Source organism: Erinaceus europaeus, chromosome 22 (assembly GCF_950295315.1).
Source record: "Erinaceus europaeus chromosome 22, mEriEur2.1, whole genome shotgun sequence".
Taxonomy (NCBI): Eukaryota; Metazoa; Chordata; class Mammalia; order Eulipotyphla; family Erinaceidae; genus Erinaceus; species Erinaceus europaeus.
In genome coordinates, this window is record NC_080183.1 from 14,846,353 (window position 1) to 14,867,882 (window position 21,530).

Below are 21,530 nucleotides of genomic sequence, written 5' to 3' on the forward strand. Positions count from 1 at the left end.
GTCCCTACTAGGAGTCATTTACTTCCTGCTGTCTCCCCCACCCAGAGCAGGAGTGATGTCACTCCTCACAGCACCTTTCTCCACTTTGGGGGAGTCCCTTGCAAGAAGACGTTTGTCACAGTGCCACCTGGATTGTGTGATGGTGACACTTGGGAATCCTGACCCCGGAAGCCTGAAGCCTCGGCTCTAGACACCCTTCCCTCCCTCCCCCACCCCCCCCCCACACACCCTTTTGCAGAATATTCCAGCTGCTGGCTGGTTAGACACTTCCTGGGAGGAGGGGATCATCTAGTTTCCCAGGCTGGGAGATCCATTATATCCGTGTGTGTGTGTGATCAGCTCACTCTGACACACACACACACACACACACACACACACACACACACACGGTGCTGGGGCCTCACCCGTGCAAGGCACACTCTCCCACTGACCAGCTCCCCAGTCTCTTCTGTGCTGTGACATCCCTACCACAGACACCCACACCCGGACATGCATCCCCAGCTGCTCACCCTCTGTGACAGTCTGGACCGGCTGCTGTGTCTCTGTGTGACCTGCCCTCATCCCTCCATCCCTCCACATTTCCGGAATAAGAGACCAGAGGTCAGCTTCACCACAAAGGGCAGGGAAGCCACCCAGGAGAAGCCTGACCTCCTGCCCCCCCCCAGTTCCCATGGTGACCATGTCCCCTGACCGCAGTGGCTGAGTGGCTCACCTGTCCCCAGGAAGTGGCCACAGTGACAGACAGCACAGACAGGAGTAGCTGCTTGTCAGGATGTGTCCAGAATCACAGGAGCTGTGTTATGTGAATGCCCCCCCCCCATTTGAAAAGACCTGGGGATGACATTCCCCTCACCCCCAGTCCCAGGGGGCAACTGAGCTGAAAGGACTGACCCAAGGCCTGCCATCATCCTGGCCCAGCCTCTGCCTGCCCCCCACTTCTAGCTGAGGGCCTGTGAGTGCAGCCACCCCTCTGACCCCCACTTCCTCCTCTGCAGTGAGGCTGTTGTAACACCTCCTTTGAAGGTGGGTGGAGCATCCTGAGGTGAGCATCCTGCACAGAGTCTGGGGTGAGGGCTGCATCCTCCTGGGGGGTCTGAAAAGGGTGACCTGTCACCCTCACTCTCCAGCTGTCTTCAGAGGCAAGGGGTGTGGGGGGCGGCAGTTCACCAAAAGCTCAGTTCCACATCACAGCCGATTAGTTACAAATAGCTTCCTCTCCTGAGATCGGTTTCCCCACAGAGAAAAGGGTGATTGTTTGAATCTCCCCCAGGCCCCTCAGCCCTGGGGGCCAGGAGAAGGGCTGGGAGGGTTGTGTGTGCAGGCACAAGAAGCAGGGATGAGAAGGACCAGCCGGCAAGGGACCCTGGGGGATGCCCAGGACCCACAGTCTCAAAGGAGGGACCCAGTTGAGCAGCTCAGAGCCCCAGCCCTGGACAGCAGCCTCCCTGTGGCCTCCAGCCCCCATGGGCAGCCAGGTCAGCAGAGCCTGGCCATGGAGACCTCTGGACTTCAGACACCCCTGGAATCTGAGTGATGTCTCCCATGGCAGCCAGAACTGGTCCTCTGGGTGCTAGCTGTGGCCCCAGAGCCACCCTCTGTCCTGTCCTCGATGGTCTTGGTGGCCCTGGGCTATGCCAGGTCCCCCCTCTGGAGTGAAGGCCCAGCATACACAGCACCCCTTTGTCACGGCTCTTAGCTCAGCTGAGAGCAGCTGGCATTTTTCCAAAGGGCTTCGCTACTGAACACCATGGGGAACAAAAGCGAAACAATCACAGAAAACCCCAGAAGCCTGACTGCCTCTTTGGTGACGTTGCCCCCTGCTCACCTCACAGTGGAGGCTTGACCCCGAGTCCCCTGCCTTGGGAACCTCTTGGACCCGGGTGGAACATCCTTGTTAGCTCTGGCCCTGGGCGCGGTAGGGACCAGCCTGGGCAGGCTCACAGAGGAGGGAGCCCCCACTCCCATCCCAGAGAGGCCCCCCCAGCTGTACTGTCTGAGAAGGGCGAGGATTGGGAGGCCTCAGGCCACTGCCCGGAGGGGAGACGCCGCTGGACTTTGAGGGGTCCCTCAAATCCACCAACAGCAATGAAGTCCTCACTGTGTGCCAGTGATGCCCCTACTATGTGCCTAGCATGGTGCTGGGGACCCTTCCTTCCCCTGCCACACCTGAAGGAAGACAAGCAGCCAGCAGAGGGACACATCCAGGTAAGGGGGACCTGCTGGAGGGGTCCTCACCCAGGGCTGGCAGTCCTGGCAGCCTGACTGGAAGAAGCGGTCAGAGAGAAGAGGGGCTTGAGGAAGCATAGCCCGACAGAAAGAAGAGAAGGTGGGGGCAAAGTGTGTTTCTGCTGGTGACTTTGGGTGAGTTGGTCACAGGGTGAATCCAAGTTCCAAGTCTCCTCTCTCTCTGTCTCTGTCTCTGCCAGCCATAAGCAAGGTTCTGGGTTCAATCCCCAGTGCCACCGCCAGCCCAGCCGGAGCTGAACAGGGCTCCGGTCAAAAGCAAAAGCCATGCTCAGGTTTGGGGGCCGAGGCTGAGCTGGGGTCCCCAGGGACAGGGTCAGAGGGGACACAGGTCCAGAGCAGGTGCAGTGCTGTCATCAGGAGGAAGGAGAGGGCCAAGGGCCGGAAATGGCTCCCAGGTGGAAAACAATGAAAAGAAGCAAAGCAAAGCGGAAATGAGTTGGGAGAGAGCGGAGAAATGGGGGGGGGGGGGGCGGAGGCAAGCGCTGTGGGTGACTATGGCTAACACCGAGGGCACCTGAGCTCTGGGTGAATTCTGTGCTGTCCCAAACAGGTGACTCAGTTCCTGTGTCACCAGCAAGAGAGAGAGAGGGAGACGGAGAGGGAGAGGGAGAAAGAGAGGGAGAGGGAGAAAGAGGAGAGGGAGAAAGAGGAGAGGGAGAAAGAGGAAGAGGGAGAAAGAGAGGGAGAGGGAGAAAGAGGAGAGGGAGAGAGGGAGAGGGAGAACGAGGAGAGGGAGAAAGAGGAAGAGGGAGAAAGGGAGAGGGAGAAAGAGAGGGAGAGGGAGAGGGAGAAAGAGGAGAGGGAGAAAGAGGAGAGGGAGAAAGAGGAGAGGGAGAAAGAGAGGGAGAGGGAGAAAGAGGAGAGGGAGAAAGAGGAAGAGGGAGAAAGAGAGGGAGAGGGAGAAAGAGGAGAGGGAGAAAGAGGAGAGGGAGAAAGAGGAGAGGGAGAAAGAGGAGAGGGAGAAAGAGGAGAGGGAGAAAGGGAGAGGGAGAAAGAGGAGAGGGAGAAAGAGGGAGAGGGAGAAAGAGAGGGAGAGGGAGAAAGAGAGGGAGAGGGAGAAAGAGGAGAGGGAGAAAGAGGAGAGGGAGAAAGAGGAGAGGGAGAAAGGGAGAGGGAGAAAGAGGAGAGGGAGAGAAAGAGGGAGAGGAGAGGGAGAGAAAGAGGAGAGGGAGAGAAAGAGGGAGAGGAGAGGGAGAGAAAGAGGGAGAGAAAGAGGGAGAGGGAGAGAAAGAGGGAGAGGGAGAGAAAGAGGGAGAGGGAGAGAAAGAGGGAGAGGGAGAGAAAGAGGGAGAGGGAGAGAAAGAGGGAGAGGAGAGGGAGAAAGAGAGGGGGAGGGGGAGGGAGAGAGAGAGAGAGAGGGAGAACACCAGAGCATCATTCTGGCATATGCAATGCTAGGGATCAAACTCTGGATCTCATGACTGAGGGACTCCAGTGCCACCTCCCAAGCCAATAAGAAATTCATTTTTTTCTTTGTTTGTTTGTTTTTGCCTCCAAGCTTATGACTGGAGCTCAGTGTGTGCACTACGAATCCACTGCTCCTGTGGCCATATTGTTTCCTGATTTATTGTTTCCTGATTTTATTGTTTCCTGCATAGGACAGAGAAATTGAAAGAGGAGGGGTAGATAAAGAGAGGGGGAGAGAAAGACAGACACCTGTAGACGTGCTTCACTGCTTGTGAAGCTTCCCCCTTGCAGATGGGGAGCCTTGCACTTCATACTATGAGCACTTAAACCCGGTGTACCACTGCCTGGCCCCCAAAATACTTTATGGTGCACCCTGTTAAGGGTACATAGTACTATGCACAAGGACCTGGGTTCGAGCCCCCCCTCCCCACCTGTAGGGGGAAGGCTTCATAAGTGCTGGAGCAGGTGTCTTATCTTTCCCTCTCTCTCTCTCTCTCTCTCTCTATTTCCCTCTCCTCTCTCAATTTCTCTTATTGAATAAAAAGGAAAAAAAAAAAAACCACTATACCAGATGCAATGGGTATATAGTGCTAGCACCTAGCCCCAGTGACTGGAGGGGGAAAAAAAACCCTTTATATATTTAGTAATGAGAAAGAAGAGGTGGAGAGAAAACCCTCCAGCACATATGGTCCTGGGAATCAAACTCAGGACCTCACACTTAAGAGTCCAACTCCTTAAACTCTTTAGCCACTGCTGTGCCATCTCCATGGCCTCGAGGTAGGTTTACTTTTATTTTTACTTTTTTTTGGGAATTCCTTTAAAAAAATATTTATTTCCTTTTGTTGCCCTTGTTTTATTGTTGTTGTTATTGATGTCGTCATTGTTAGATAGGACAAAGAGAAATGGAGGGAGAGAGGAGGGGAAGACAGAGAGTCAAAGAGTAAGGTAGACACCTGCATATCTGCCTCACCACCTGTGAAGCGACTCCCCTGCAGGTGGGGAGCTGGGGGCTTGAACCGGGATCCTTGTGCCGATCTTATTTTTACTTTTTTATTTTATTTTTTAAATTTTGTTTTCTTTCTTTGCCTCCAGGGTTTTTGCCTCAGGGGCTCCACTGCTCCTGGAGGCTATTTTTTTCCTTTTGTTGCCCTTGTTTTTTTATCATTATTGTGGTTATTATTATTGTTGTTACTGATGTCGTCGTTGTTGGATAGGACAGACAGAAGTGGAGAGAGGAGGGGAAGACAGAGAGAGAGGAGAGAAAGATAGACACCTGCAGACCTGCTTCACCACATCTACATCTCTCTCTCTCTCTCTCGTTCTCATAAACAAATAATTTCCCCCCACCCAGACAAAACACTGCTCAGCTCTGGTTTGTGATCGTTTCAGAGGACTGATCCTAGGACTTAGGAGCCTCAGGCTCGAAAGTGTTTTGCAGAACCATCATGCTATCTACTCTCACTCTTAAATGCTTCTTTTTAGTTTTGTAAACCTACCTCATCAGATTGTTCTGAGAATGTAATGATGTGGTCTGTTTAACATGAGTTGCTCAGCGTGAAATAGGTGCTCAATAAACACCAGTTTATTAGTTTATTTATGAAATGCTGACAAACCACTGTGGTGACAGACAGGGAACTGCTGAGCTGTGAGGCCTTGCTGTGCCATCCCCTGGCTCTCCGTGGGCTCAGGCCTCTGTGCCCTTGCTTGGCAGCATGTGTTGCTCTTCTGTTGTCCTGCCCGACAACATGGATGGCTGACACTGTCCCCCAGGCCTCACCTGGTTCTTCCAGGACTCCCCCTCGCAGTGAGGGAGCTGGGCTCTGAGAAGCAGAAGCTGTGGAGGTGGCAGGCTCAGCTAGATTGGGGTCACCCACCTCACCAGCCCCCCAAGGCAAAGGGGAAGCCAGCCCCAGCTCAGTGATATCACTTGTAGACTAAATACTCCAGAGCATAGAGAGGGAGCGAGTGGGGCACTCCACCCCTGCCCCCACCACAAACCTTGGGAGACCCTTCACTCCACACCCCAGCACTGTAGGCCCTGCTGGAGCACAGGAGGACACAAGCATTGTATGTCGAATGAATGAGTGAATGAATGAGTGAGTGAATGAATGAATGAATACAGGTGGTGGTGGTGAGCCTGGTATTACCATGTGCAAGGACCCAAGTTCAAGCCCCTGGTTCCCACTTGTGGTGTGTGGGTGCTTACAAGTGGTGCAGGTGTCTCTCTTTTGAACTGCCTCCTTATTTCTGTTTCTATCAGAGAAGAAGGGAAAAAAAGGGGAGGGAGAGAAGAGGCTGGGGAGACAGCACAGTGGTCCTGCAAAAGACTCTCCTGCCTGAGGCTCTGAGGACCCAGGTTCAATCCCCAGCACCACCATCAGCCAGAGCTGAGCAGGGCTCTGGGCTCTCTCTGCATTTCTCCCTCTGTATCCCTCATCCATTAAAAAATAAATAAATGAAATATTTTTAAAAAGTTATTCCCTTTTGTTGCCCTTGTTGTTTTATTATTGTTGTTATTGATGTCATTGTTGTTGGGTAGCACAGAGAGAAATGGAGCGAGGAGGGGAAGACAGAGAGGGGGAGAGAAAGACAGACACCTGCAGACCTGCTTCACCACCTGTGAAGTGACTCCCCTGCATGTGGGGAGCCGGGGGCTCGAACAGGGATCCTTATGTCGGTCCTTGTGCTTTGTGCCACATGTGCTTAACACACTGCGCTACGGCCCGACTCCCGAAATATTTGTTTTGAAAAGGAAAGAATTAAAAGGCCACTAGGAGTGGTGGAGTCAGTGTGCAGGCACAGAATCTCAGCAACAGCCCTATTTAAAAGCATACATGTTTACAGTGGCCGGTGGTGGCACACCTGGTTGAGCGCACGGTACAATGTACAAAGGACCGGGGTTCAAGCCCCTGCAGGGGTTCGGGTCCCCACCTGCAGGGGGAAAGCTTCATGAGTGGTGAAGCAGGGATGCAGGTTTCTGTTTCCCTCTCTATCACTCCTTTCCCTCTCTATTTCTAGCTGTCTCTATCCAATACATAAATAAAGATAATAAAAAAAATACACATTTAAAGTGAGTACACAGCAGCCCTCAGACATGGTTGTAGCAGAGATGCCCAAAGGGAAGTGTGCAGTGCACTTAAGGCACGTTCAAAGAGTGTCAGTACACACCAGTGCCCAGATGAAGACAGACAGACACACACACACACACACACACACACACACACACACACACACCACAGATGTCCGCATGCAGTGCTCACCATGCCCCTCCAGGGACAGGGAGCCCAAGTGTGGCCGACCTGAGCTTGTCAGTTGGCAGGGCGTTGCTGGAGTCTGTGTGGGTGGCCCCAGGCCGGCATGCAGGTCACCAGGGAGAGCTGGCCTGGCCACAGCTCCCTGGAATGTGAGTGACACCCCTCCAGTTCCCCTCAGCCCCCAGCCCAGCCCAGCCCAGTCCTGTGGGCTCTTGAGCCAGGCAGATGATGGGGCCATATAGACACAGAGATAACAGACAACAGAAACACAAGAGATACAGAGACAATAGAGAGATACAGAGGCACAGAGTTAAGAGACAAATAGAGAAACACAGGCAACAGAGAGCTACAGAGACACACGAGGCACAGAGATACAGAGACATACAGACATACACAGTTACAGAGACACAGGGATACAAAGGCATATAGAAAAAGAGATAGACAACAGAGACACACAGAGACACTGGTGGGGAGCAGAAGCAGTAACACACCACCCACACAACAGAGGGAGAGACAGAGAGACTCGTTGCTCTCGCAGCACGCAGAGACCTCCCAGCGGGAGGGGCTCGGCCCAGGTCCCAAGCCATCCGGGGGCCAACAGGAACCTCGGCGTCTGCATCTGGGGAGCGGGGCTGGCGAGCGGCGACGCGGCCGGCCCCCAGGGTCCCGGGAAGACTTGGGGTCGAGGGCGGCACCCGGCGGGCGGGAGGCACCTGGGACCGCCAGGACCCCCGCCCCTGGGCCCAGCCACGAGCGGGCGTGGCCACACGTAGCCCCGCCCCCGGCCCCGGTGGTCTGGTGGGCGTGGCCTTCCCGAGCCCCGCCCCCTGGTCGCGAACAAATGTAGGCGCGCGCGGCCGGGGCCCAGAGCGCAGAGTAGCAGCCGCCCAGCCCCGCGCCGGTCCAGCCACCTGCCCGGGATGCCGCGGGTCCGCGCCGCGCTCACCATGCTGCTGCCCGCCCGGACGCCCGAGGACCTGCCGGCCATGCGGCTGCTCGCCTGTCTCCTGCAGCTGCTGTCCGGCCTGGCGCTGCCCGCCGCGCCCCCCCAGGTGGGACGGAGGACCCCTTGCTGTCCGCGGGGGACGGGGGACGGGGGCGCCCGCGCCTCGGAGCCCTCGTGACCCCGCAGAGCATCGGCCCGCGGAGCCCAGACGGCGCCCGGTCTAGTGGTCAGGAGCCCAGCCTAGTGGTCAGGGTCCGAGTTGGAGGTCTGGGGCTCAGCCTAGTGGTTAGAGTCCGGCTCGGTGGTCCAGGGTCTAGGCTGGTGGTCTGGGGTCGGGGCTGGTGGTCTGGACTGGGGGGTGGTGGTCCCGGGTCCGAGCTAGTGGTCTGGGTACGAGCTGGTGGTCCAGAGTCCTGCCCGGTGGACTGGGTCCGAGCTAGTGGTCCGGGATCCGACCCGGTGGTCAAGGTCCTGCCCGCCCCGGCTCAGGCTGCGCCCCGGGAGGGGGTGGGCGCCGGTGGGGCCGTTTCCCGGGGTGCTGGCCGGCCCCCAGCCAGCCGGCAGGGAAGCCCCCCGACAGAGCGGCCGCTCCTCCCGGCCGCGGTGTAACGTTACCGGCTCGGCGCCTCCAGTCGGGTCCGCTAGCTGATCCTTGGCGCTGGCGCCCGGCCAAGGCGGCCGGGGTGGGGGGACCCCACACAGGACTGTCAGAGCGTGGGGGGCCCAGCCAGTCAAGGGGCGCCAGGTCTCTGCAAGGGACGCAACTGAGGCCAGGGGGGAGGGGTGCGGCCTTGGGTGCACCCGCTGGGCTGTGAGCGCCCACCTGGGCTGGGCTGGAGACATGGCTCACCTAGGCTGTGTGCTGCTTTGCCCTGTGTCACCTGGATTCGAGCCCTGCAGCCACCACTTTAGAGGGCTGTTTCAGTGCTGTGGGCTCTGCCTGTTTGTATCTCTCAGTGATGACAGAGAGAGAGAGAGAAGTCGGCAGCTGTGAGACAAGACAGACTGTAGGCTTGGGGCAGGAAGAAGAGAGTCTCAGCACAGAGCCCAGGCTGGCCCTCACCTCGCTCTCTGCCCACAGCCTTCGGCCTTGTCTGCGGGGAACAGCTCTTCTGAGGCAGAAGGTGAGTGGCTGGGCTTGGGTTGCAGAGGAGGGAGGGGTAGGCAGGCTGAGGTGGGTACAGGCCAAGGATGCAGCCCCCTGGCATCCTCACTGGCAGAGCTGGTGGGTTCAGTCCTGGGTCAGAGACAGGCCTGGGGCCTGGGAGGATGGGCCGGGCCCTGAGGTGCTACTCAGTGGGGGCCTTCCAAGATGCTGTCACCTCAGAGCAGATGTACTCTGGAGGGAGTCAGGAACAGTCAGAGACCTTCAGGGATGGGCAGGAACGGGCCCTGGATGAGTCCAGAGGAGCAGCCTCAGCCCAGGAGACCAAGGGAGCTGACCAGGCCCTTTCACTGATCACAAACAGACAGCAAGCAAGCGAGTGAGTGTTCCTGGCCCCACTCCTCCTGGTTGCATCAGGGGGAAATCTTCAAAGGGTGAGACTTCTGCCAGAGAGACAGACGTGCAGGAGGCGGGAGGCCGTGCCAGGCCCCTGGCCGCCCCGCCCCCTGCCTCCCCGGGACGTGCGGGCAGGCCACACACCGGTGCCTGGCTTCACCAGCCGTGGGGGAGGCAGCATGTCGGGGCGAGCACACGCATTCGAGGGACAGCCTCCACAAGTGGGGAGCACCCTCCCTGAGGGCCGCCCAGCTGCACATTGCCTGGTAGCCAGACCAACAAGGGCACCAGTCTCTTAGAATACCAGGCCCCTGGACCTCCCCAACTTGTTTTAAATTTATTTTGTTTTATTGGGTCAGAGATGCAGAAAGATAGAGAGAGACTAGAGCAGAGATGGTGGTGTGGGGATTGAACCTAGGGCCTCAGAACCTCGGGCATGGGCATATTTTTGCAGAACCAGTATGCTGTCTCCCTACCCCACCCCACTCCCACCCCTTTTCGCTCTTGAATACTGCTCAGCTCTGGCTTATGGCTGTGTGGGGGATTAAATCTGAGACTTTGGAACCTCATAAAAGTCTTCTTTTGTATAACCATCATGATATCTCCCCCACCTCTCTCTCTCCTTTCTTCTCCCTCTCCCTGTCCCCTCTCACTTTGCTCCCTTTAACCTGAGCTCTGGTTGATGGTGGTGCCAGGGATTGAACCTGGGACCTTAAAGCCTCAGGCAGGAGAGTCTGTTGCAGAACCTTTGTGCTGTCTCCCCCACTCTCCTCCCCAACTTCCTTGGTGCTTCTGGTGTAGTTCATGTAGCAGAGCCCTGAAGAAGTATGAGCACAAGACTCCTCAGTATTCAAGACTCCGTTTCTGAGACTTGGGGGTTCTCCGACTCTGTGGAGGGGACAGCAGAGCCTTCTCCTCAGGACCTGGGTGTGGGAGCTTGCAGTGTAGACAGACCAGAGTGTCTTCTGGTCTTGTGCCCAGGGGGTGGGGCAGTGGGCTTTGGACTCCAGTTATCAAGATCTGAGGGTGTGAGCCCCTGCCTCAGCTCGCCCCCCTGGTGGCAGCAGCTGGAGCCAGCGGCTGTGCCTGGAGCGGCGTATGGGCGCCCAGCCCTGGCCCTCCCCGTCACCCCACCCCTGTGCTGGCGCAGGTCTGGGGCCAGAGGAAGTGCCGTGGGAGCAGCTGAGCAGAGCTTTTTCCTGAGGGCTCAGCCTACCGATGGGAGCGGTCACCGCTCTCCTCCCTCCCCTCCCTCTGCTTTGTTTCTCCCACGTGTCCGGATTCCAGGGGGGGCCGGGTGTGGAGGGGAGCCCAGGACCCGGTGACAGCAGAGGAAACCCCTGTCTGCTACGCCTCTGCCAGCAGGCAGCCCAGCTGGAGAGCTGCCGGTGATGTGGGTGGGGCTGGCTGGTGACAGTGAGTGGGGGGCTCAGCCTTTGTCCCCCTCTTGGGTGACACATCCCAGGGAGGAGCCCCGGGAGCCTGGGTGGCCGGCTGTTTCCCCAAGGCTGTTTCTGTGCCATGTTCTGAGCTGCTTGGTGCTTGTGCAGACGTTAGATTAAACACACCCAGGTTGAGGATTGGGGGACTGCCTTCTCTGAACCCCCCCCCCCCCACCAAGGGCCTGCTTCCCCATGTGAGTCTGTGCACAGCCTCTCTCCTTGGAGCCGGGCAGTAGCCAGCAGGCCATCAGTCTGGCTTGTGGTCACACCCTGAGACTCACTGCAGGCTGAATGTGCCACTTTGGTCCCTCCTATCTCCTGGGTGGGATGGGGGGAGCGGGGAATGAGGGGTTGTGGGTGAAGCCCTCACTCCAAGTAGTATTGCAGCCCCCCTCCAGGTCCATCCAGCCCCCACCAGCTGAGGGTGGCCCCCAGGCCAGGGCAGAATGACCCAGGCACCCCTCTGTCCCGGCTCAAGGTTGGGCGAGCTGGCCCACACTAAGCCACTGCAGCAAAGCCCCAAGTGCCCAGAAAGACTTGTGGGCCTCTCCAAGGTCACACAGACCCTGCAGGACATGCCACTCACAGCCTGTGAGTCCGTTGGGCCCAGACCCGGGCTTTCACTGGAGGAGCTGCTCCCCTTTGAGAGACTCCAGATCAGCCCCACTAAGATCTCCTTTTCGACCACCAGGACTGTGGGGACCGAGGGGGTCTGTGGCCCTGATAATCCTCAGAGACTGGCCTGGGTCTGGGTCCCCAGCTGGGATCACAGAGCCTCACTGGGATGTACAGGAGATAAGCAGCCTGGTGAGATAAGACAGGCCTCGGGTTACAGGGAGGCAGGACCTGGAGGCTGCCGGGAGGTGGGGTGGGGGCTGGCGCTAGGCTGCCATCACTTCCCTACAACTAGGAGCCTGGAGAGGGCTCATGGCTGGCCAGGAGCTTGGAGCAGGACCCCAGACCTGAGGGGGAGGTTAACTAGCCCCCCTACTCCACCCACACACATGCACAGACATGTGGTAATTAGCAGCCATGCTTTCAGGCCTGCTTTTGGGCATTTCCCTGGGGTGGTGAGATGGCCTGGGAAGCTCCCAGGACCTCTGTCTGAGCAGAGCAGAGGCGTCATTCCTGCAGCTTCCTGTCCTGCCTGGAGCAGAGGGGGGCTCTGCCGGTGTGGGAGCCCCCACACTGGGGTCTGGGGAGCAGAGGGTGGGTGTAGGCTGAGCCTGGACCCCCCAGGCTGGAGGAGCAGCCCGCCCTACTGACCCCTGCCCCCCTCCAGTGGTGCCCTTCCAGGAAGTGTGGGGCCGCAGCTACTGCCGGGCGCTGGAGCGGCTGGTGGACGTGGTGGAGGAGTTCCCGAGCGAGGTGGAGCACATGTTCAGCCCGTCCTGCGTCCCCCTGCTGCGCTGCACCGGCTGCTGTGGTGACGAGAACCTGCACTGTGTGCCTGTGCTCACAGCCAACGTCACCATGCAGGTGAGCACACCCGTCCAGGGCCCTGCTGGACGGTCAGGCCCTACTGGGCATTCAGGCCCTACTGGATGGCTAGGGCCCCGCTGGGCAGTCTGGGCCCTGCTCACTGAACGACCAGAGTTGGGGGTCCACGGCCACATATTTGTAACTGGCACCCCCCAGAGCCCACATCCATCCATCACTGCTGCCCACCAGCCTCCCTGAGCCCTCTGATCTCTCCTGTACCCCCTTGAGCCCCTCTGAGCCCCCCTCCAGACTCCTGAGACCTGCTGAGCCCCCATAAGCCTCCCTGACCCTGAACCCTCTGACCCCTCCTAAGTCCCCTCTGAGCCCCCCTGGCCCCCTGAGCACCCCCCCATGCCTCCCTGAGCTCCCTGGCCCCCTGAGCACCCCCCCATGCCTCCCTGAGCTCCCGAGCCCCCTCTAAGGACCCCTCATGCCTCCCTGAGCTCCCCTGGCCCCCTGAGCACCCCCCATGCCTCCCTGAGCTCCTGAGCCCCTCTGAGGACCCCCCATGCCTCCCTGAGCTCCCCCGGCCCCCTGAGTACCCCCATGCCTCCCTGAGCTCCCGAGCCCCTCTGAGGACCCTCCCCATGCCTCCCTGAGCTCCTGAGCCCCTCTGAGGACCCCCCCATGCCTCCCTGAGCTCCCAAGCCCCTCTGAGGACCCCTGAGCTCCACTGTTCTTGGCCTGCTCTGCACCCACAGTCCTGCCCCTCCTCTCCCCGCCTCTGCTCTCTCCGCCCTCGGGGCAGGAGGATGTTCAGGTCAAGAAATGCCTGTTGGCACCGGAAGCCTGTGTGTGCCTCCGTGGACATGCCCACACAGAAGCGTGCACACGTGACACATGCCTGTGCACATACGTGTGCCAGGCTAGGGAGAGTGCGGGTCACCCAGTCCTGGCCTTCTCCCCACAGCTGCTGAAGATCCGTTCGGGGGACCCCCCGTCCTATGTGGAGCTGCGGTTCATACAGCACGTGAGCTGCGAGTGCAGGTGGGCAGGGGGGGCGGGGGGCCCTGAGGGGGCATCTTGGGGGGTGTCCTGGCCGAAGTCTGCACAGCCTGCCTGCAGGGACATTGGGGACTGGGGTGAAGACAGAGAGCCACAAAGTCCCCTCAGACTTGCAGAGGCTGGGGCGCGCCCCAACCCCCGCCATGGAGGTACTGTGGACCTGGGATTAGAGCCTGTGGGCCCCGGTGGAGACCCCTGTCTGGAGGAGGGAAGGGAGCACTCACCCTGCCCCTTGGGTGCCCAGCCCCTCCCTCCTCCCACCCTGGCCCTGCACCGTGCAGACAGACCCCTTTGAGGACAGTTCCCCAGCAGGGGACTGCTGTACCATTTTACAGATGGGGAAACTGAGGCAGCTCCTGAGCTCCACAGGCTGGGAAGCTGCCCCCGCCCGAGTGAGCTCTGAGCCACCTCTCCAGGTCCCCCCTCCATCCCCACAGCCCCCCCCCCCCGAGAGTCCGTCATGTCCTGACTGGGCCCCGTCCTCATCAATGCCTTCTCTCCCTCCCCGGACATGTGACCCCAGTTCACTAGGGCAACCCCTGCCCACTGGCACCTTTCACCTTCACCTGTGCCCTTGAGGCTGCTCTGCTGGGGCAGGAAATGGGATTGAGAGTCCCAGAGTGCCTCTGACTGGCCTAGGATGGCGGGCTCTGTCCCCAGGCTCCAGCGCCCATTGTAACTACATAGTCTCTGGGGGCGCCTGAAGAAGCTTCCAGAAGGCCAGGCTGACCAGGACCATCCTCACCTGCTGCTCCCAGTGTCCCCTCAATATCCCCCGTGTCCCCTTGATGTCTCCCCTTGGTGTCTCTCCGTGTCCCCTCAGTGTCCCGTCCCGGGGTGGTGGCTGTCCCCAAGAGGCGTCCTCAGCTGTGGTGACCCTCCTCCAGCCTTGCCTTTGTGTCTCGCTGAGGGGGACCTCGGGTGCAGTGTGTAGAAAGGGGGCATAGGGCTCACTGGCGTCCTCCCCCAGTGGGAGCAGAGCCCCCACCAGCGGCCTCTCGAGCTCCATGCCCCCCCTAGTGGCCGCAGCTCCAGCTGCAGGAGAAGCAGCTCTAGCCCCAGGGCGGATTCCCCTGCTGGAGGGGGCCCGCCCTGCCCTCTTGACCCCCAACCCCACCTTCCTCTCTCCCCAGGCCGCTGCGGGAGAAGATGAAGCCCGAGAGGTAAGTGGCCTGACGGGGAGCAGGCTCTTGTCATCCCGTCCCAGCTTGGGGCCTGCCGGGTGCTGACGCTTCGGCTCATTGCAGGAGGAGACCCAAAGGCGGGGGCAAGAGGAAGAGAGAGAAGCAGAGACCCACAGACTGCCGCCTGTGAGTGCTGGGGCGGGCCGGATGGAGGCAGGGACCCCACCCTGCCAGCAGCAGACAGGACAATCCTGGGGTGCGCAGGAGACCAGGGCAGTCTTGGGGTGCAGAATCAAGAGCTGGGTTTCCTGGCTGGGAGCAGCGTGGTCTCTGGCTCTCTCCTTGCCCTGAGTTCCCACCCCAGCCTGGTATCCCCCGTGGAATGGGGCTCAGGGGCCAGCATGCAGGGGCTGCCATTTCCCGCTCAGCAGACCTCAGTGCGCCAGGGCCCTGAGTGTGGCCGGCAGAGAGGGGCTAGAGAGGGCAGTGTGCCGCTCCAGGGGGAGCTAAGGTATCACAGCACTCAATGGCTGGGGTGCCAGGGCTCTGTGCCCAGCTCCCAGGGCCCTGTGCCCAGCTCCAAGGCTCCGGGAAACCCTCTCCCATGGGGCTGGGACTGGCCCAGCCCTTCACAGAACTCGCTAAGGCAGGGATTCTGGGGAGAGGAGCCCGACTCCCCTTCTGGGTCCCAGCTGCTATTTGTGGCAGGAGTTGACTGCAGAAAAGACTCTCATGCCTGAGGCTCTGAGGTCTCAGGTTCAAACCCCAGCACCACCATTAGCTAGAGCTGAGCAGGGCTGGAAATAAGAAAGAAAAAAGAAGGAGAAGGAGAAGAAGAAGAGGAGAGATAGAAGAAGAAGAAGAAGAAGAAGAAGAAGAAGAAGAGGAAGAAGAAGAAGAAGAAGAAGAAGAAAGAAGGAAGGAGAGGAAGAGAAAGACCCATGTGTTCCTTTGCTCCTTTTTAAGTTGACATGGAGTTTTTGTTGACATGGAGTTTTTGTAGCAAAATCATAAATGATTACAAAGGATGTCCTTTTATCCAAGCCACTAATGGTCACAAAAGATCTAATCCCAGCATATTATATAAATATTAGTATTTCTTTCAAAGCTATTATATATAATTCCCTTGGTGTGGCCTATGAAATTAGTCATAGGTAGGGATAGGTAGCATAATAGTTGTGCAATGAGATCCTTATGCCTGAAGCTCTAAAGTCCCAGGTTCAATCCCCCCACGCCACCATATATGCCTGAGCTGAGCAGTGCTTAGGGGGCTGGAGGGGAAGTAAGTCTCTAATTAATAGCTTTGCCTTTTTTTTTTTGCCACCACGGTTATCACCAGGCCATGGTGTCTGTACCACTTTGCTGCTCCCAGCAACCTTTTTTTTTTTTTTTAAGATGGAGAGTAAGAGCTTTATTGTTGTTGTATTTATTGTTGTTGCTTGTATTGTTGTTGTCTCTCTCTCTCTCTTTTTAAGATTTTATTTACTTATTAATGAGAAACAGGAGGAGAGAGAAAGAGCCAGACATCACTCTGGTACATGTGCTGCCAGGGATTAAACTCAGGACCTCATGCTTGAGAGTCCGATGCTTTATCCACTGTGCCACCTCCCGGACCACATCTTTTCTTTTTTTTATTTAACAAAAAGATATTGCAACATTTTAATTTTTCAAGTCACTCATTTAAAAAAATTCATTTATATAAAAAAAATTCATTTATGAGGGTTGAACGGTAGCTCAGTGGTTTAAGCACACAAGGCACCAAGCGCTAGGACCAGCATAAGGATCCCAGTTCAAGCCCCCGGCTCCCCACCTGCAGAGGGGAGTCACTTCACAGGCAGTGAAGCAGGTCTGGAGGTGTCTGTCTTTCTCTCCCCCTCTCTGTCTTCCCCCCCCTCCATTTCTCTCTGTCCTAACAACAATGACAGCAACAAAAACAACAATAAACAACAAGGGCAACAAAAGGAAAAAAATGGCCTCCCAGAGCAGTGGATTCGTAGTGCAGGCACTGAGCCCCAGCAATAACTCTGGAGGCAAAAAAATGAATTTATTTATTGGATAGAGACAGCCAGAAGTTGAGAAGAAGGGAGAGAGAGACAACTGTAGCCCTGCTTTACCACTCATGAAGCATCCCCCCTGCAGGTAAGGACCAGGGGCTTGAACCTGGATGAGTTTTACCAGTGTGCCGCTGCCTGGCTTTAAATATAAAAATTTAAATTGGAAACTCCTCCCAAAAGGAATCATCACAATAATTATTAGTAATATTAGTCAAGGAGCAAATATACATCATTTTTAAATTTTTATTTAGACAGAGAAATGACAGAGACCACAGCACCGAAACTTCCTCCCATGCGGTAGAAGCCTGCTCCTGGGCTCGAACCCGGGTCATACATACGGCTAAGCAGTGCACTATCCAGTGAGCTGTTCACATCACATCTTACTGCATCTAAACACCAGAGACAGTAGTGACAGCTGCTTCTGCCAGAGGGAAAGGGCTGTTGGGGACAGCGGGCTGAAGGGACTGAAAGGCCAGGTAGCATAAGTGGCATCAGGTGCCTTCAATCACCTGGACTGCTCCCAAACTATTGGCCAGAGCCTCACGTGCTCTTCTCATGAGAACTGCTGCTGTTTCTTCTCTTCCTCCTCCTCCTCCTCCTCTTCTCTCTTCTCCTCCTCCTCCTCCTCCCTCTCCCTCTCCCTCTCCCTCTCCTTTTTTTTTTTTTCTCTCTTTCCCCAGAGCACTGCTCAGCAATGGCTTCTGGTGGTGTGGCAGATTGAACCTGGGACTTTAGAACTTCAGGCATGAGAGTCTAAAAAGAACCATTAAGCTATCTACTCCTGCCCTCTCCTCCTTCTCCTTCTTCCTCTCTTTCACCACCTTCTCCTTCTCTTCTTCCTTCTTCTTCCTCTTCCTTCTCCTCCTCTTCTTCTTCCTCCTCTTCTCCTTCTTCCTTCCTTTCTTTTTCACTAGATAGGACAGGCTGAAATTGAAAGGGAAGGGGGCCAGGTGGTAGCACAGTGGGTTAAGTGCAAGGATCAGTGTAGGGATCCCAGTTCCAGCCCCTGGCTCCCCACCTGCAAGGAGGTCACTTCACAAGCAGTGAAGCAGGTCTACAGGTGTCTTATCTTTCTTTCTCTCCTCCTCTCTGTCTTCCCCTCCTCTCTCCATTTCTCTCTGTCCTATCTATCTAATAACAATGGCATCAATAACAACAACAATAATAGTCACAGCAATGATAAAACAACAAGGGCAACAAAAGGGAAAAAAATGGCCTCTAGGAGCAGTGGATTAGTGGTGTAGGTACCGAGCCCTAGCAATAACCCTACAGGCAAAAAAAAAAAAAAAAAAAAAGTTAACAAAATAAATAAATTAAATTTAAAAAGAAATTGAAAGGAAAGGGTGAGATAGAGAGGGAGAAAGACAGACACCTGCAGACCACCGCTCAGGAAGTCTCTCCCCCCCATTCCCACCAGATGGGGACTGGGGGCTTGAACCCGGGTCCTTGTGCATGGGAACGTGTGTGTTCAACCAGATGCACTGCTGCCCCGCCTCCTCTTTTGTCTTATTTTTATTTTTTAATATTTACTAATTTAGGCCAGAGTCAGAAATTGAGGGGGAAATAGAGACAGAGAGACATCAGCAGCCCTGCTTCAACTTATGAAGCTCCCCTCCTGCAGGTGTGGACTGGCGGCTTGAACCCAGATAGATCACAGCACTGAGGCTTTCTCCAGTGCATTGGAGGCCGGGCTTGACCCTGTGTCGTGCACATGGCAGAACAGCGCAGTACCCCAGTGAGCTATTCCGCCAGCCCCGGCAGGCCCCTGCAGTCACTGGCCACACTTCCCTCCAGCAGCCGCACTGGGGTCACAGACATTCACTGGCTCAGTGTCCCCTGCCCCCTCCTACAGCCTCTCATTCTTGAACTTTTGGGGGGTACAGTCCCATAAGAGACTCAGGAGGGCAAGGAGCAGCTCCTCCCTCCTCCCTGCAGAAGCAACACAGCCAAGCAAGATGTGGGGGTTCGCTTCCTGGGGGTACAGTCAGGGGAGGGGCATGACACATGCTCATGTCTACGTGGGACGAGTGATCCCCCCATCCTGTGTGGCCGTCGCTGCTCGGAGCCCTGCCAGGAGTCAGAGCCGGCTCCCATGAGCCGTGTGGCCATGGGCAGCCATGTCTTCTCTGAGCCCCGAGTGCCTGCCTTCCTAGGCAGCCTCACCAGTGCTAGGTGCTGGGTGAAGGCAGGCGCTGCCTCCTTACAGCTTGGGTGCCAGAAATGCTGCGTGTCCCCCGCATCCCCTTCCCCCTCGCCGCTTCCCCCTTGGGTCTGCACCCCGACACCGCTGACACCCGTGTCTCTGGTCTCTGGCAGGTGCGGGGAGACTGCTCCCAGGAGGTAGCCGGCCCCTGCAGAGGACACCCCATCCGCTCGTGTATTTATTACTGTCGCACTCAGCCCCCATGGCACCCCTATTTATTAGCTGCACGCAGCCCTGCTGAGACCACCGGGCCGGGGCCGGGCACGGACGGGGCCTCACCCGACAGGAGAGAAGCAAGGTGGCTGCTCAGAGCTGCAGGACAAGCCAGGACCTTCAGGGGCTGGACGGCGAGGCCACTACCTTGTCTGACTTGGGGAGCCCATGGCCACGGTGGGGTCCCCTGGAGCCAGACTGCTGGGGTCCACTGAGCAGCCACTGCCCAGGTCGCAGCCACGCATCCCCGTCAGCCCACTCCCGCCACCTTGAGATGGAACACAGGGCCCCAAAATGTGGCTGGGGCATCGAGGACCTGGGAAAGAGAGGGACCCCTGCTCCCAGGATGTGGAGCAAGTGGCCCCCTGCAGCTGTCTGTCTGCCAAGCCAGATTCTCTTGAATAAAGTATTCTAGTCTGGAGACAGCTTCCCCGGCCTGTGCCTGCTGGTGGGAGCGAGGGGTCAGTGGCCCTCAGTCTTTACCATTTACGCTCATGCTCGCACCTGCCCTGGTCTCCAAGCTGTGTCTGTCTGTCTGTCTACTGGGGGTGGGGAGCCCCCCGAGGACAAAGCCACAGGCCGCAAGGGCTAGAGGTGGGGGGTTGGGTTTGGGAAGGTAGCCGTGCAGGCTGAGGGGTGGGGAGGTAGGTAACCCACCAGAGCTGGCCCTTGGCAGCTGCTGCACCCAGGCCTTCTGGGAAGAAAAGGACGAACTGCCTCCCTTGTCCACATTGGCTAATGATGCGCTGGTTCAGGTCTGGCAGGCCCCACCTGCCCTTCACACAGGGTGCTGCAGTGCCCACTGCTGCTCGTGCCAGGCACTGGGGACCCCAGGGACTCTGTCTGCATGGCAGGCCAGGCCTCGGCCACTTGTCACAGGCAACGACTGGACGCAGAAGTGATGACAAAGGTTCCGGGAGCCACAGCTTGGACAGGAGACCGCTCTAATTTTCACTTTTTATTTTATCTTATTTATTTTGGGTAGAGACCAATTGAGAGGGAAGAGGGAGATAGAGAGACACCTGCAGCCCTGCTTTGTTGTTCTGGAAGCTTCTCCCCCCAGGCCTTGAACCGGGGACCTTGATAACGTGTGCCCTATCCACTGCACCACCATATGACCTTTCTAACAGATTGTGCGGAGACTGAGTGCAGCCACCTGTGAGGTTCAAATGCCACCCTGCAGCCCCTGCCTCAAATGCAGAGCCGGAGACCCAGTAGAAGCTGGGTGCGGAGGCCAGGACAGGACCCAGCACCTCCAGAGTGGGGGCTCGCCTCGGGGGACAAAGAGCAGAGGACAGCAGGCCACCCAGCGAGAGTTCACATGAGGTTGGGGCCAGGGACGAAGGGCCCACTGGACCCATCCCGGAGAGAGGCCTACAAGCAGTAGGGCACAGTGTGGGGGTGCTTAGGCTGTCGATGGCTGGAGACCTGGGCAGGGGACAGCCTGAGTGCACCCCGAAAGCTGGTGTGTGGGTGCCTGTCAAGCCAGAGGAGAAACAGCGGAGAGGAGTTCCCCACTCAACTCCACGTGGAAGAGTGCTTTGCCGTGTGTGAGCCCGGGCCCCGCCACACTGAAGGGAGCTTTGGTACTGTGGTCTCTCTCTCTCCCTTCTCTCTGTCTCTTTTTTTTTTTTTTAAAGTATTATCTTTATTTATTTATTGGATAGAGACAAGCAGAAATCAAGAGGGAAGAGGAGACAGGAAGAGGGAGAGACCCCTGCAGCCCTGCTTCACCACTCGCAAAGCTTTCCCCCTGCAGGTGGGGACAGGGAGCTCAAACCTGCATCCTTGCACTTTGTAACATGTGCGCTCACCAGGTGTGCCACCACCTGGCCCCTCAGCTCTCTGTCTCTATCGAAGAAAAAAGGAGGGAGGGAGGAGGAGGGCCGGCCATGCCCCACTATGCCCAGGCCTCTACAATGAACAGGAGCGACGGGAACAAAGTGGGTTTTTCTGACAGCCCGCTAGTACATCCACCTGAGATGCTGTAAGAGGCGGGGAAGTCATGATACACAGCTGGGGAGCCCAACCGGAAGAGCACTGCATTTGCCTTCCTCCATTCTCAGGTTCAATCCCAGCACCACCACGTTAGCAGAGTGGCACTCTGAGTTATCTCACACGAATCTCTCTCTCTCATAATAAATAAGTAAAACTTGAAAAACAGATTGGTGGGGGGCAGGGGGCCAGGCAGTAGCACATTGGCTCAAGGACCTGCACAAGGATCCTGGTTCGAGCCTCCGGCTCTCCACTTGCGGGGGTCGCTTCACAATCGGTGAAGCAGGTCTGCAGGTGTCTACCTTTCTCTCACCCTCTCTAACTTGCCCTCCTCTCTCGATTTCTTTCTGTCTTCTCCAACAACAGCAGTAACAGAAACAACAACAGTGGGAAAAAGATGGCCACCAGGAGCAGTGGATTCATAGTGCAGGCACCAAGCCCCAGCGATAACCCTGGAGGGAAAGCACATATCACTGTGTGCAAGGACCCAGGTTCGAGCCCTCGACTCCCTACCTACAAGGGACACACGTCACAAGCCGTGAAGCAGGTTTGCAGGTGTCTAGCTTTCTCTCTCCCTCTCCATTTTCCCACCACTCTCAATTTCTCTGTCCTATCAAAGGAAAAAAAAAATGGCCATCAGGAACAGTGGCCTCATTT

The 21,530-nt window shown here is 57.2% G+C and overlaps 1 protein-coding gene across 3 annotated transcripts; it reads left to right on the forward strand.

Annotated features, from left to right (window-relative positions):
- Window positions 1-7,760: 7,760 nt before the first annotated feature.
- On the forward strand, window positions 7,761-19,299 carry PGF (placental growth factor). Of its 3 annotated transcripts, none has more exons than XM_060181273.1 (7): window positions 7,761-7,960; window positions 8,936-8,978; window positions 12,080-12,276; window positions 13,190-13,266; window positions 14,418-14,447; window positions 14,532-14,594; window positions 18,001-18,439. In XM_060181273.1, the coding sequence occupies exons 1-7, from the start codon at window positions 7,829-7,831 to the stop codon at window positions 18,065-18,067; spliced, it is 609 nt and encodes a 202-aa protein (XP_060037256.1). In that variant the 5' UTR covers window positions 7,761-7,828; the 3' UTR covers window positions 18,068-18,439. The 3 variants fall into 3 exon arrangements, with proteins under 3 accessions (XP_060037256.1, XP_007533890.3, XP_060037257.1); XM_007533828.3 differs by lacking the exon at window positions 18,001-18,439 and adding an exon at window positions 18,779-19,299 and having other exon boundaries at window positions 7,763-7,960; XM_060181274.1 differs by lacking the exons at window positions 14,532-14,594; window positions 18,001-18,439 and adding an exon at window positions 18,779-19,299 and having other exon boundaries at window positions 7,763-7,960.
- The last annotated feature ends 2,231 nt before the right edge of the window (window positions 19,300-21,530 follow it).